Here is a 16,930-nt window from a genome sequence, read left to right as displayed (position 1 = left end):
TTGTTCTTGAGTATGTTCACATAGGCATTTTGGTTTAAGTGAATCAAAGCCATAAAAATAACGTAAAAAGCTCCCTTTTCACTTAAACAAACAAAAAGTGCAGAATGGTGAACCATAGGCGGCAGCACAGGCAGGACGCGTATTAGAAAAGTGTGAGTTGTCAGAGGGAAATGTGTTCTGGGGGCTGTCACTGCTGTCAGTGCTGTTCTCTGGCAGGCCCTGTGATAATGCACAGCCAAGCACCTAGACAGAGAATAATTCATCACCCAGGTTGATGCGATTGGCGTGCCATCAGATTCCGGCTCGCTCTCCCCTGGTCTTCTACGCTACACACCGGAGAGAGAGAGAAATGCCATGTCCAAGAATGAAAAGAGAAAAGAAAACAGGCACACCCATATGCCCACGCACACACTTCTGAGTGTGCCACCTGGAATTCTGAAAAACCACAAGCTGTGTATGGGGTGTTTACAAAACCACAAAACCTCTTCAAATACCCTCCAAACTAAACACACAGTGGCAGTAAGAAATAAATTGTGTTTACTGAGCCCATCCCTCTGCCCTGTTCACTGTGGCTGCATGGCTGGACAAACTACAAATGCACAAGCAACAACAACTAAATATTATTATTAATAAAGTACATTTTCTAACCCAAGATACAGACAAATGGAGCCGAAGTAGGTTAAGAAATTTAATTAATAATGCAATATCATAAGGTTTGTTTGTTTATTTTTTTTCTTAACAAATTTTTAAAGTAATAATACATTGATCATCTTTTTACTGCCCAGTGTTACCTTACCACCACAAGGATAATTATATTTGCATATTTTAATTATTTTAATTTATGAATTAAAAAATAAACACCTGCAAAATGCACTGTTTTACAATCAAGAACATAACCGATCTGAAAATAAATGCAAACTCAATCAGAGGGGGAAAAAAAGGCACTGTGATACTGTGATATTTTTGTCTCTGCTGATCAGTAATTGTTAATGATCTAACCTCACAAAAGGCACCCTGACGCACTAAAGGGAAAGAACAACACCCACATGTTCCATTTGAGTCAAGTTTTATCTTAAAGAACAGCGGCATAACTTTGGGTAACGCCGGCTCACTGGTAATTGAAACTGGAAGCCTTGGAGAACATTTTATTTGAACACATACGCTGACATGTTCTGCAACACAACCACGCTATTTTGTTTCATTCTGTTGTTTCTAAACAGCAGTTTGTTGTAGCTCAGAGCACCGGCTTCTTTGGCAACGTAACCTTTGAGTGGGGCGCTTACAAAAAGAATGGCAAATGTAGCTTTAAGTCATGGACGGGGAAAAGCATGCAATTGAAACAAATAGGGATGTCTTTCCCAAACCATTTATACCATTTCAAAACTCCCCCTGCAGTCAAACAAGCCATATGATGATTATTTCTCCTTCATCTACAGCACAAAAGATGGTCAATACTAACTGAAAATGCCTTAAACCTTGGAAAGCTTTGATTAGTCATACACTGGATTAGTGAGTTTGACATTAAACACCAGTGTAATACTTTTTCCCTATTTGCACATCTTTTAATTCAGCAGCAAAGATTAGTTAAATGTTTCAGCTTCTTCAGATGTGTGCACATTCTGCATTTAATAATAGATAGAAATTCCCTAAAACATTTAAAGTTCAGCTAATGTGATAGACTGTATAAAACCAATAATAGGGTTAGCACTTTAAATCAGTCGATTTAAACTTCCTTATATCATTTACAGCATAGTGTAGCTGGAACCACTTATAATGGGCACAAAAGCACAAATTCAAAGGAAGACACTTTTTAATCTAAAAAAACGATCACTTTCACAGCTGTCTTATTGCTATGGAGAAGAAAGAGAAAAATCTTTTAATCTGGTATGTTTCTTTCTGTCAACTTTTTCCTAATCTTGGGTGAGAATTTGTTTCTCTTCCTGGAATGTGGGTTTAAGATACAAAGGTCTCACTTATAATTAGTGGTCTGTATGATTTTTATAGCAGATGTATATGGTTAACAAAAGGGAAAGAAAATTGATAACTCAATTGACATAAATAAAAACAAAACAAAAAAAGACAATATCATATTGCAAAATGTTGCTTATTTAGCAATATTTACATTATGTCGCACAGTTTACCTCATAGAATGCTATCAAGAATAAAAAAATCATATTTGCTTAAAGAAAGAAATTCTCTTTCCTTAGCCTCGTTTTTTTATTTTGACAATAAAAAAAATGCACTAGCAAGTTGTCGCTACAAAAATAAACAGTTCATTAGATTGGCTGTTAAAGGCGTGAAAACACCCACGGGCAGAGTTTAATGAGAGGCCCTGATGCGACTTTGCAAATGCATTTCTTCCACTTCTCTGCTCTTTATTTTCACCCCACGCACTCAGTTGGTGGCAAACCATGAAGAGTAATTAAAGATATTTAATTTACAATTTACAAAGTGTGTCATATAGAGTATTTTTCACCTTCTCGCTTAAATTGCCATTTAACCTCTTTTTTTCCCCATAATAATCTCCAACAAATGTTTATGAGCAAGTAAGAGTGCAGGTGTTTATAAAAAAAAAAAAAGAAATCCATGATCCTGAGAACAATATTTAAAAAAAAAAAAGAAACAACACAACAGATACACAAATACAAGATGTACCGTAATGTATAGCTCATGGTGACAAGCGAGTCAGTGGGAGCGGTGTGATGGAGGGATAAAGTGCTTTAGTGGTTAAAGAAAGCAAAGACTTTTTCGAGCAGGCTGCAGTATCACAACAAAGTCTTAAATAATGCATCACATCCTAGCAGGGGGCTAACACTCTCCACAGGCCAAAAGAAAAGCAGGCACGCACATGCCCGCACGCACACACACACACATTTTCTGCAGCAAAGAATTACACAGAAATACGCTACAAAAAACACTTTTATGAATAGAAAATGCTGAAGTTAAACACACATACCCAAATACACACACACGCGTCGTTAATTAATTATCAGAACTGCGAAAGAATTCCATCTCCGTGGCTTTAACCATGGCACAGTTAATAGTGGTTTGAGTTTTTAAGACACTGCTTATTTTCACACACAACAGTCTCTAGAGTTTACACAGAATGGTGCAAAAAACTAAAAACACTGAGTAACAGTTATGTGGGTGGAAACACATTGCTGGTAAAAGACTGCAGGAGAAAATTGACAGATGAGAAGAATTAATAAATATAAAGATTGCTTTTAGCCTTTTTTGATTGATTGTTTTGTTTATTTCAGGAATTTAATTAATTCCATCTTTAATCAGAGAGACATATGAATACACAAGAAATGTCTGTGAGTGTGGACATGATAATTGTGTTAGTCACTTAATAAAAAAAAAAATGCTGGAGTGGTGAATGATGTGCCACAACGCAGCACGGAGCCTCTCATTAGCACACACACTGGGGGTTTGCAGCTTTAATGCACAAAGTGTTACATTTCACAACGACGACCATCTGGGGAAAAATCCTTTACTACGATCCAAATAAACGCATGTGGTAAATAACAAATTAAAACACCATACTGACTGTAAATGTAACAAATAAAAAAAATTATTTAGGACCAGCAACTTAAATCATGTGCATGTTAGCTGCACTTTTCCAGCTTATTTTGAATATGCACCTTGGTAATTACAATTACTTTATAAATGCCTAGGACTTACCATACACACACACACACACCTATACATATACACACACACACAGACACACGCAGACACACGCTTGCACACACGCTTATGAATTTCTCCTCTGCAGCAGAGGTAAGTTTGGGTCTTACTTTTCTGGGACGGTCTTCATGAGAGCCAGTCCCATCATGGTGTTTTGCAAAGGCACTCTGCAAACAATACTACAGTACACAACAATACTGTTCTTGCAGTACGGTTTCAGAACAGCTAAAAACAGTATTGTTCCATGATTGTTCTGGAATACAGAAGATTAGTCCAAAACTTTTGTCTTATAATATATACAGTATTTTTAGTTATTCTTATATATCTAAATGAACAAGTTCAAAAGTTGGAAAGGAAACAGTTAAATGAGTTTTAGTTATTGAAACATTTTAAAACTATTATTTTGTAGTAGCTGTAGTAGTTTTCTGTCAAGTGGAATTTTTTTAATTAAATGTAAAATGTAAATCAGCGAGCAGTCAATAAGCCAAACAAACATCAGTGTGTGACTGCAAATAAACTCCTAACAAAAGGATAACTCCAACCGTCTTTGATTGAGGAAGCAGAATATACTTTTTGAAGGCCGGGGAGTCACTGCGAACGGTTATTTCTTTAAGGCACAAGAGCCGATTAAACTCAATATTAAAATAGGGAAGCATTTCTAATGAAAAATCAAAGGCTGTTTTTCCACCGTCTTCATGTTTCTCTCCGTACCATTCTCTCTCGTGCACATTCTGGGCAGTCTGAGAAAGAGGCTGGCGCGAGTGCTAGCAGAGTCGACCTTAGCTCGTCAGTGCTGCAGAAATCAATAATGAAGAGCCGATGGGAAAGGAGCCTGGCAGAGCGGGCAGGGCCAGACCCACTCTCATCCCAGCATTCTCCTCTGGCGTACAGTGGGGATTAAAATGTGCCTCCCTGGGTCAGCACCAGAGAAAAGGTGAGATTAGAGGAAATGGAAGAGGGATTTCTGAAGCACAGGATACCTGGCGAGCAAGGAACCAATCGCCCATTAGCCTGTGGCTACCTACATATGGTTCAGTGAACCTTCCAGGAAAAGGGGGGGGGGGACTTTTTCCTCTATGTCTCCCCCATGCCTTCCTTAACATTCCTCTTTCTCTCCATCCTCTCTTTTGGAAACACACTTTTAACTCTTTGTTAGCTTTAACATTGGCTTATCTGCTGACCTTACAGTGTTGTCTATTCTAAGAACTTGCAATGAGTATTGTCAGCAAGTCGCAAACCTATTCAGTTTCACTACTGTGTGAAAACATACATGTCCACACATGTATTGATCCTCTAGGTAACCATTTTTGAAACTGTCTTTCTACAGCATGGCCTTTGTCTGAGCTGAATGGTCAAGTTATCAGCATCAAAATGTTAAACAGGCATAGGAGCTTAGCTACATTGTTAATGCTATACATCTCTCTCTATATATATATATTTTTTTTCATTATGCATGCAAAATTTAAATGAGATTTGCCTCACACAGAAGCGGTATACACATAACCCCACAAGAATTAACTTCATCCACTTTAAAATAAGACTTGTGAAGGTGAAGAACAAATATATGCAAATATAAGAGAGATGCACCCTAAGGGTGTTTTTTTCCAGCCCATATGAGGAACTTAAGAAGGGACAGCACGCTTTCATCATTCACTTAGAAACTGTTTCCAAAATTGAACTTAGCTGCTTCTTCAATCAAATATAGGTAGAGGAACTAAACAGCTCATACATGCATTTTAATATATAAAGGAATTAAAAGGGTCTAGTAGGCTCAGACGTTATCAGGTTAAGAAATATAATTGCAATGGAAAAAAGCCAAGACAAAAGTCTTACAAAAAAAATTACTGTACTCTATAGCCAAATATATTTTGACTGCAAAAAAAAATGCACCACATCAGAGAATCAAACACTACATAATGTCACCAGGATGCAAAACAGAAGAAGTCAACACCGATATAGAAATAATCATATTAACTGATTTCTCTGTCAATGTCAGGTAATCAACCTTTGATGAAGACCACCTCAGCCTTTAAACCAGCAGACTTCAAGCCAAAATATTCTCATTAGAGGCACTAGAGAAAAGTAAATAAACTTCAATTAGGAAACTTTAAAGGAATTCAAAGCTTTGCCTATTTAGTAAATAAAGAAAAACACTGAATGTCAAAATACCCTGCCACTTGCTACATTTTCTGACTCTAACTTATGTATGTGCTTTTTAAAATGCGAACCATAAATAACAAATGTCACCTACTTCATTTTAGAAATATTTCATGATGTGTTCCCATTTTTAAGACAGTTAGGAAAATAAAGTTACTTTAGGTCTTTATGCTAGTGGTAAAAAGAGGACAAAAGGGCCTCGAAATGATAAAGTGTCCTGTATATCCCACAGATCAATAAGTATATACTGACATAAGTGCTAAAGCAATGTAGCTTAATCCATTACTCTAGATATACTCCATGTATATAAAGTTACACACATTTTATAAAGATATTTTATAGATTTCTAAATGATGCAACATGAATGCACAGAACGTTTTGAGAGGTTGTTAGTTTACTGGATCAGTGATAGCATCCCATTTCTATTAAGTGCATCATCTCCTCATTTCCAGCCATGGAGGCCTGATTTTCCCCTCTGAGTGACACAGGACTTCACCTCATCAACCTCCCATCACTGCGATTACCACATGCACCACAGAGTCAATTTCGCAAAGCCACTAAAAAATAACTCTACACATTTTCCTTCACTCCTTCCGTCAGTGGTATAGATCCTCTGAGAACAAGGACAAAGACAATCTGTCATGGTAAAACACTAAGCCTAATCATTTTCTACACTAAACTGTTTTATAACTGATTTATTGCCTACTTAGCATCTTGTATTCAGGATCATAAACCCTAGAAAAACACTGAAACTTATTTATGCAACAACAATTCCTAAAAGCAGATAAATTATCAAATTACTGTTGTTTTAAAAGAAAAAGGGTCAATTTAATTAATACATAATAAAATGGCATTTTTGAATCTGTTAATATAGTTTATGCCTTTTTTGTTCACCCTTCCTCTTGTAATTTTTATATATTACTTATTAAAATATTACTTTTTTATATATCCAAATTTTTCAACTATGCTCAATATTGAACACATACTGTAGGGTAGTATAGACATGTGTTTAATTGCAACACATCACCAGCAATATCTGCATATTACACAGTGAAATATTAATCGCTCACGACCACTTATATAATTTGCCATATCGATTGCACCTATGAGATATCTACAGATATCTATTATAAAATATGTGAATGTATTTTAGTACTTGAACACATCACTGTTAGTGATGTTCATACTAAATAAAGATTGTTATATAAGGTTATTGATGCAACCATGTACATCAGTATGAAGATCATGTAATACAGTGTTGCAACTGGCATTGCTAAACAAAAGCAACAAAATACTATTTGTGTTTCAAAGTACTATTTATATTTAATCTCATTTATTTATTCATTTCGAAATGTAAACACTTAGAATCTACTATACACATTTATTGTAGAGAATTTGTTAATGCTACCAGAGGTTAAATGTGTGCTAAGAGTAATGGTGTGTACAGGACCTAGGAGATAATTCTGGTTTAATAACCACCTTGCAGACACTCTCATGACCACCCCTTCATCAAAATGTCTGTGTTTCTGAAATATAATGAAGACGTAATCAAAACGCAGAGCAAGAAGAACTCTTCTGATCCAGAAATGCCTTTAAACCTCAACAACTCACGTGCAGGCTTAGTTTGTGAGATATTCAATACAATGTCGCCATCTCCTGGTCAGGGAGTGGATAAAATGTTATGCCAAAGGGAGTCTGGAAGGAGGTGATTTAGACCTGACTGAATTGAATTGAATTGAATTGAATTGAATGATTTCCACATCATCTTCGAGAACACGCTATGCTGTTACATTTTATAAAGAAAAACAAACTAAACTTTATGAGTAAGGCGAAGTGCAAAGCTCTGATTTGTATAAAACCCTCCAAATGTATTACCAAATGATATATAATTATTAACAATATTGTTCATAATTGTGCTACCAGCAACGAGTATAGGATATTATGGCCCAATAAGAGAATTCTGAGGTGATGAAACTCAGCTCCTTTGAAGGTTTGCAGTCTATTTACCCAAATGAATTCATTAAATTATGCCTCCATTAAGGTCCTCTTCTGTCAGATCAAAGGCATGACTAAGAGGCATGTCATTCTGGTCCCCAAACCCAATGACTTTTACCATGACCAATCACAGGAAAAAAAACACCTTTTCCTGTCTTTTTCCCTCTCAACACTCTTTTCTCTGCCAATTTATGGCCTCCACGGGGCCTGGCTTTCAGACCCACTGCCCCTTTATCAAAATGAAGCCATCATACCCGCCTTTGGCATGTACTTATGATATGTTACTCTTTTTTCCTCTAGAAGAGTGGCAGAGTTGCTGGGTCAACCAGTCTCCGTCTGCTACTGAACAGGAGGCTGAGCGTGGCAAGTGGCAATGGCAAGAAGACTTCAAACACGGGTGAATGACTGGATGTAAGAAAGGGGTAATGTGAGAGAAGCTCCAGGAAGACCAGATGAGAGGAAGGCCAGGACAGGGCCTTGATTTCCCATGGAAGCACAACAAAGACTCCTTTTTAAAATAAAATAAGCAATGGCCTTTTTCATGACACCTCTTAGAAGTGTGTGTGTTCACATTGCACTGCAGAGAGGATAAGCCATTCACGCTAAAGCATTTGGCACTTCTGAGCTCCCTGCTGAACCTCTCAGCTTTGGAACATTTGCTATGGCTTACTATCAACAGTAGCTTCAGGGGGAGCTGTTAAATGAATGAATCCTGATTAAAAATCAGACCAATTACTACGATGTTTTAAAAACAGCTGGTTAGAACTATACCTTAAACAAATAAACATACATCCTGTTTATGCAGGAAATGGCCTGAGATATAAGAAAACTGTCAAGAAAATATATTTAGCTACAAACTGATAACTGCTATTCTACAACATAAAGATCAGAACATGTAAAAAGAAAATAATCCACAAGTTTAGCTTGAAGGGGGTAATAGGAGCAGATGAATGCTGAATGTAATGTAAAAGCCCTGCACAGCAAGTGTTAATTGCATGATAATTAACCGCAGCATCAGTCAACCAAGAGATGTTAAAGATTAATCATCAACCAATTAAATGCCCATGGTGAGGAGTGTGAGACCGCTCTGAGGGGGGGGGGGATCGTACTCTGATCTAAACCATCAGTATCAAAAGAATAGCACCAGATCATTGGAAAGAGTACATTTTCTTAAATGTTCTCATTTATCTTACGCCTTTTCTGAATCTTCGTTGATGCGCGTACCATCTGGCATAGATATTGAGCATACCTCTAATTAGATACACGTGCAGTGTTTGAACGCAGGATTTATATAAAGAAGAACAGGAAAGGAAAGAAACAAAAAGTTGTCCGTGCTGGGATTTAATGCAAGTTCAAATTTCAAAAAGATTCATTACTCAAATTCCCACACATGGCACAATGCTGTGATATTTTAAGGTATTAATATGCATTTAAAGTAAATACAAAAAATAGAAACAAAACATTAATACTTTTTTAAGAAATAAGTATATATCTGAACACAACAGACAAATAACAGTGAAGCAAGACAAAAAAAAAAACAGTTTCTGAGGGCAAGGCCTTCATTAAGGTTTGATGTGAGTAGGGTGGGTTTTGGATGGCAGGTACAATTTATGAATAACTAAACAAGGACATGGAGGAGAAGCACAGTCTAACGCTCCTCAGGCCCAACACAACTTTATAAACACACTCCGAATTAGCCTCAGTAGACACCACTGACCTTCAAAAGAATTGTGTTTTGAAGAGGGAATACATTTTTGGCTGTTTTTGTGTACATGGTTGCGTAAACAGAGTTGTAAACAAAGCTTTATGTGCTGCATGTAGCGTATGAGTGAGTGTGTGGTGTGCTGTACTCACAAAGTCCTTCTCAAGCTTCTCCACCTCCTGTTTGTAGCTCTTTAGACGGCTGTTGTACATGGCTCTGCTCTGGATGGGGATCTCGCGCACCTCCAGGTCCATCTGCTCCAACTAAGCACATCAGATTTGATTTCCTTAACTAGTGAATCAACTATCTTGTGTGCCACATTTACAAAAACAAAGGAAACTTTGGAAGCAGAAAAATAAAAATGCTTTCAAGATGTTAAGGCACACTGAACCCATGTGTGATGTGAATCAGTTCTGACAAATAGAACATTTTCTACTGAGGTTATCACAGGATTTTTAAATCTCTTTTAGTCTTTGTGTTTTCTCATTTCTATTGACAAACCTCCCACAGCTACCTGACATGCTAAAACAATATTCTTACTGTTATGCAAAAAGACAAATTTCTTGAAACACATTTACAGCCAATTCTTCCAAAAGATTAAACTTTTATCAATATATTACTTCTGACTGCTAGGGAAAGTCATCAAATGGGTAGAGAATAGAGTCTCATTACAGATCTAGTAAGTACTGTGGCTTTTCACTGACAACTACGGCATGAGTCCGTGTCACTTCAATGAGCATGTGCACGACACCCCCCAGAACTCACCCTGCTCCCCCCCCCCCCACACACACACACAAACATACACAAAAATACACACAAGCAACCAAAACAGCCCAGTGTATTTACAGCATCCAATCAACAATTATATGTCAGAACTAGGACAAAAGCAATTTACATGCATCAGATGTCCTTATTTTTAGCACCACACATGACACCTTTCTCCGGTAATGGCATGAAATGTGTCATGTGGTGTCAGTTAAATCTGCATTATGAGCATGTGATCACACTGTTAGTGCAGAGAAGCCTTCAGACACATGAAGAGTGTCTAATGTCACCACTGACATTACAGATGTTGTTTATGCAGGAGATTTTCCTCCCTCCCAAAATTCATTATTGAGAAAATGTGGAAAGTGGAAATTACTGATCAAAGACCTACCAACTCTCTGACTTCCTCAAGCTGTTTGTCGACATTTAGAACCAGCTGCGTCTTGTCCTCTGAAAAGGAAGAAGCAGAAAACATATTGATCAGTTGATGGGAGAGCTGCGCTTTATGACAAGAACCCTACTCTCACGAATCAACGGGAAAAAACAAGCCTGCATTTGAAGATGTATTTACTCATTCATGCCATTGAAAGATCTGTATTTGATGTCTGCTATTTCTCCACATGTAAACAGCTTTGTTGGGCTGTGGAGAAGCCTTGTGCTAACTCACACAGGAAGATGCCGATTCCACCAAACACTAGTCAAGAGCCAGCCAGTAAAATCAGGATGTGACTGCTTTGCAAGTCGGGGGACTAATAAAAACTATGAAACTATATTAAACATGACAGGGCAAATACAAATTAACTCATTTTATACTTATATATTTAAAAAACATAATTACATGTTAACAATACGAAGTGCATGTAGGGATAACAAAAGTGAAAAACGGCTATAAAATTAATTTCAAAAAAGTATAATAATAAATAGAAAGAATAAAATAAGTCCACCACTGCCTTACGACGAAATGCGGGGAAAAAAATCTATTAACCAGTATAAAAGCAGATAGCTGTCAATACAGTCAAAACAAAAGTACATCCATCTTTTGTTGGACATCTATTCATTTTTCAAACCTTGATACAACCTCAGAGCCCACACAGTAAACAGCCTGGGGCAAGTCTTTGTAAGGTGAGCAGACAAAGGCTGTTCTTTAGAGAAGCAGTGTAGGGCAGGTTGAAATATGCATGTCCCTACTCGATATGTACTGGACACTAGCAACGGCTCAAGAGGTACACCAACTGGCCATCAGACCACACGTAGTTAAACTTTTCTTACTAAGGTGTGTCTTTACGTCTTCGGTTAATTTTTCATGGCATTTGATTGGCAGACATTGTTGTTCTGGGGTTACTTTTTAAATAAGAAATACTTATTTAAGTTTAATGGAAGGAGAGCACACATTCTCCTTGAGTTCTTATTTAGAGATTGGGTTTTGTGCTGTAAATAACAAAACCTAAACACAAGAACCTCTATTTGAATGAATGAAGCGAGCCAGCCAAGGACATTTAATCCATTCACAATGCTTTATCAGGGTCTGCACATGTAATATTGCGTACTACAATGATAAAAAAGAAGAGTTTTGTTAATGTTGGCTTCAGGAGATCATACAGAGGGCTGCCATCAAAAATACGATGGGGAAAGAATTTTACCCGCACATACAAAAGATAATTTAGTTCACAAACAAAGCTGATAAAAAGATAAGTGCGGTTATGAGTGATGAGCAAAAACATCAAATGTCTTTGTTCATATTCACTGTGTTTATTTTTAACACATTTAGCAGCTGGTGGGCTCCACTAATGAAAAATATCCTATTTTTGCCAAGCTTTAACACAACACACATCAAAACACAATGGACATTCTCTTTTTCCATATTAAGCAAAAGATAAAACAAAAATAATAAAAAAAAAACAAGCCAGCTAGAAGGGTACAAATTAGCTATGTTTTCTTAGTACAATATTTAGATTGGAAATTACCCTATGCTTTTTTAAAACTGTTGGTGTATTTATTTACCATTAACTACCAGACTTCTGTCTGAACTGTACAACACTACTATAAATTACAGAAATGATTTAATAAGAGAAAATTAGACAACTTAAGTACAATTTAATTAGAAATTGTATTGCATTTTCTAATTGTTAATTAGAAAATGTGCTAACAATAATAAAAGTGGTTCAGCTGGCACTTGCTGCTTGATATTCAGGGAAAACTCTCAATCATCTACACAATTTATTTAAACATGTTATTAAACCAAACTTTACTGTAAAATAAACAAAGGATTAATTCCAAATTTCCCACATGAACTTATTAGAAATAAATGTTCGCATGATTGTTACTGTTGATTTCACCATCTAAAATCAGTTAATTATCAGTACATGTATTCAGACTCCCATATTACAGTAATATTACAAAAGTTAAAGTAGCAGTTAACAATTACGTTATATTTAAAGCTGCCATTTTTGCAGTTCACTGTGCTGCATTCTTCTGACAGTTTCAATAATGCATTCCAGAAAATTCAAGACCACATACTGCACACTAATTAGAAATGACCTTGACCTACAGGTTTTTGCTTGGCAATTATCACAATTGACTCAGTTAATTCAATACAAATGTGTTAACATGATTTTCAAAATTTTCTCTACTGAGATTGTTCAAGTTTTGACAAATGAATATTTACATTTAATTAAAAACATCCTTAAATGTTACTCAAATGTGAAAAAAAAAAGTTTTTTTCATTCTAATAAACACCTCCTACAGCCTACACAACATTTAAACTCTATATGCTTAGATTAAAAGATTGCAATGATTAATATGTTTTAGCTGTTAAGCCTAACTGACATAGTGAGTAGCTTCTTAGTTCTTAAACAAGCATGTCAGAAGACATATTCCATGTTCATGAAAAAGATGTTACAGTGATTAATAATCAAACTGCTAAGTGGATTAAGAAGTATCCAGCTCATTAGTAAAACCTGAAAGGATAGTGCTGAACTATTAACTTTACAGAAAAACGTAGCCGCCTGGTAAAATCGATCTTTAAATAAATAAATAAATAATAGGAACAGTGTCACAAAAACTCACAGGACTGGGACCAAACAGCTTTGCGACCCACTCCAAAATTTTACATTCTAGTCTATGAGACATAATTAGTTCTGGAAGCGTGCTTGGATATCAACACATGTCTATTAAAGCAAGCTCCATAGGAAATAATGGATACAAAATTAATACAAAATATAATGTAAAAATAAAAAAATAATCTGCACCTTTGAAAAGAATCACGACTGGTGTTATACTATAGAAGAAGCGAAGGAAGGGGTAGTGTAGGACGACTTACACATATCACACACATACCACACCCATACACACGCCACACACATACAGTACACACGCACACACCCCGTACACACACACCCACCCACTCACCCATACGCACACCCACCCACCCAAACACACCCAACCCACACACCCACCTTTGACATATTTTTTGTTTAATGATGCATACTTTAAAACAGTTCATTTTAAAAGACACGACAGCTCTTCTGGAACATGTTCACATATGGCTTCCCTTTTACATAATAAAAGCTTTAGTTGGCATCTGAAGATAGCACAACAAATTGTGTTTAATAACAATGGCTTCTTGAAGTATTCCTGCGCCCATTTGGTAGTGTTATTGACAAAGCTGATGAGTAATGCCGATGAGTGATACAGTGTCGTCTGAGGGCCCAAAAACCATGAGCAACCATTAAAGGTCTTCGGCCTTCTCCCTTACGCACAGAGATTTCTCTAGTTTCTCTTAATCTTTGGATAATGTAATGCACTGTTTTAAAAATACTAGTGATAAAATGCATAAATAAAAATTTGCATATATTTATACTTAGGTCACTTAAGTATACTCTATTCTTTATGCAGGACAAGTACTGATTTCAAAGAGAAAAAAAGGAAATGATAAATGTGATATTTCCTTTTTAATTAACATTATTGCAGTATCCTTATTCTATAATACACAAGCTGGTTACTGAAATCAAGCAGCAGGTGGCGCACCGGTACGCTTTGTAGCGTCAGCTCATCACAGCTCCAGAGTCACTTGTTTATTACGAAGCTCGGGTTACTGTCTGTGTGGAGTTTCTGTGTTCTTCCTCAGTTTGCATGCATTTCCTTTAAAGTCCCAAATCATGGCAACAGGTGAATTGTCATTAGATGTGACTCATGGCGATGTCCCACATCAAATTCAAATTTAAATTCAAATTTTATTTGTCACATACACAGTCATACACAGTACGATATGTAGTGAAATGCTTGTACGACCATGACCGGTGTTCAATCCAGTAATAGGTATTTGGAATAATGATATTTTCTCCTATGTACTATATTCTTATACCGATATTTAAGAAGGGCACTTCAAGGACAGAAATTTCGAGGGCAGACAAATATAAATGCTATATCTCAAGACGTTAAACCACTCATTAGCAATAAGAAACAGAAACACAGAAATAAGCCACAAAAGTTTTTAAACGAAAATTAACCCCTACCAATGTGATGGAAAGTTTAAGTCCAAGAAAAAGGATCTGACTGGTGGAGGTAAAGTCATGGCTTTAGGCTCGCATGGATAACTCTTTAACAGAGTTATTAAGTGAAAGTATCTCAAGGTGTCACTGTGGCGTAGTGGTTAGTACTGAGGCCTCAGCCTCCCAGGGTCAAGGGTTCGATTCCCGCCTAAGATCTGTGTGTGGGCATTGCATGAGCTCCCTGTTTGCTTGATGGGTTTTCTCTGGGTACTCTGGTTTTCCTCCCACAGTCCCAATTTCATTTATATTCCCATATGTCCTGTAGTTAGTGTGTATATGTGTGGCATGTGCATGAAAGTAACTCTTGATGGTAACGGCAGAAAATTCCATTCTAACTGGAAAAAAACCCATCATAGAGCAAAACAATAATCCAAAACATACTGCTAACAAAACAAGACTACAAAACAAGATTTTAGACTGGTCAATAAGATGTAAATATCTGTTATTGAATGACTGTTTCCAGATTAGATTTGCACTTAGGATTTGTACACCCTAATAACTTTCTGTGCATTTAAAAGTTCAATATAATGCTCTGCATATCCCAAATCTTGCATTGATGTGACATGTAATGTTGTTGCATGTAATGTTGTTCTTGCTCCTATAAAGAGGTCACCACAACAGACCATCTTATTCATACAAAATTGACTCAACCCTCCTATTCTATCCAGGCTTGGGACCAGCACTGTATCCAGTGGCTGGGGTTTTGGGTATTGAGAGGGAATTTAACCCGGGCTTTCTGTATGGCAGGCAAGTAACCTACCACTGAGCATTTCAATACAAATCAATAACCAAACCTTAACCCAGGTCATGCATTTCACGTCCTGAAGAGAACTTTTTGTTGTTGGTCTTTCGGCTGCTCCCGGCAAGGGGGCCCCACAGCGGAAGACCCAGTCCGCACAACAACTTGGCACAGGTTTTTTACGCCGGATGCCCTTCTTGACGCAACCCTCCCATTGTATCCGAAAGAGGACACTAAATTGAAACCCCACAATAAACAAACAAACAAACAACTTAAAGAAGCTACACTACATGCCTGGAAAAGGAATATCAAAAGTAGATCTGGTGATGTCAGCAGGTGTTTTATTTTTCCTCCAAATAGCTATATAGACAAACGTTAAATGTCATCTAATTTACTTTACAAAATACTCATTCTATATTTTTCGCTCACCTACATATGTTGTGATTTTGGGTCAAAGATACAATGTTATAAGTAGTCTAACAGTGCTAGATGTAAATATCTGAAAATGAAAGCAGATATTCTAATCTACTGTCTCATATTCATCTTTTGCCCTTAAATCTGAATGCCTTCAGTTTATAGCAAAAACAAACTACTGCTGTTTTAGTCCTTACAGAAAGAAAAATGTCAATATAATACTTAATTCTATTCTATGCAACTCTACTGTCTCAAAGACTAGTTTACTAGGTTTTGTGTAATATATATTTTTTTTATCGTACTTGCATTTCAGCTTATATACTGGTTTGATATTAAAGGAATGTCAGCTGCAGACCCTTTACCACACCGAGAACATGAGAATGAGAGACTGTTAATTTCTAAACAACAAAATCTAAAAACTAAACACTGAGTGAATGTGTAGTAATGAATGAAATACACTGGTCATTCGATAACGCACGCTTTCTAACAGAAACATGGATTTCCTTGTGAAGTCCTAAAGAGCACCAGCACTCAGCTCACACTGTAGCAGCTCCTTAGAAACCGAGTACCGGCTTTGCGGCTTCGCAGCTTGCTAGCGTTACAAGAAGCTGACTAGCTGCCTCGGATCAACTGACAGTCTCTTTTTGGTAGGGACAGCACTTACCTCCACCAAGTTTAGGTATTCTCCCAATTTTGTTGGTGATTTCTGCGGTGAGTGTACCAAACTCCTGTTCGTAGGCTTCAAAATCCGAAGACATTTTTGTGTATTGTGAATTTAAACGCTCGAATGTGGCGACTCTATTACGCTGGTTGTATCAGATGTTGTTATTGACGATGTCGTCACTTCCTGCACGCGTCCCTGTTATAGTCTTCCGGCGAAACACACAACGTGTTTATTAGTTCTGGGGACGTTGGAAT

General features: G+C 36.9%; 1 protein-coding gene across 2 annotated transcripts in view; it reads right to left on the bottom strand.

Moving 5' to 3' along the window:
* Window positions 1-16,870, bottom strand: part of vti1a (vesicle transport through interaction with t-SNAREs 1A) — a 100,800-nt gene extending 83,930 nt beyond the window's left edge. For both annotated transcript variants that reach the window (XM_053512247.1, XM_053512246.1), the window contains exons 1-3: window positions 16,677-16,870; window positions 10,701-10,759; window positions 9,697-9,807 (exon numbers count right to left, since the gene is read on the bottom strand). In XM_053512247.1, coding sequence (XP_053368222.1) covers window positions 9,697-9,807; window positions 10,701-10,759; window positions 16,677-16,770 — 264 coding nt within the window. In that variant the 5' untranslated portion in view covers window positions 16,771-16,870. The remainder of the gene's footprint in view (window positions 1-9,696; window positions 9,808-10,700; window positions 10,760-16,676) is intronic.
* Window positions 16,871-16,930: the final 60 nt, after the last annotated feature.

Source organism: Clarias gariepinus, chromosome 14 (genome assembly GCF_024256425.1).
Source record: "Clarias gariepinus isolate MV-2021 ecotype Netherlands chromosome 14, CGAR_prim_01v2, whole genome shotgun sequence".
Classification (NCBI taxonomy): domain Eukaryota; kingdom Metazoa; phylum Chordata; class Actinopteri; order Siluriformes; family Clariidae; genus Clarias; species Clarias gariepinus.
The sequence above is the reverse complement of the archived record's forward strand: the minus strand, read 5'-3'. Positions and strand labels throughout refer to the sequence as shown.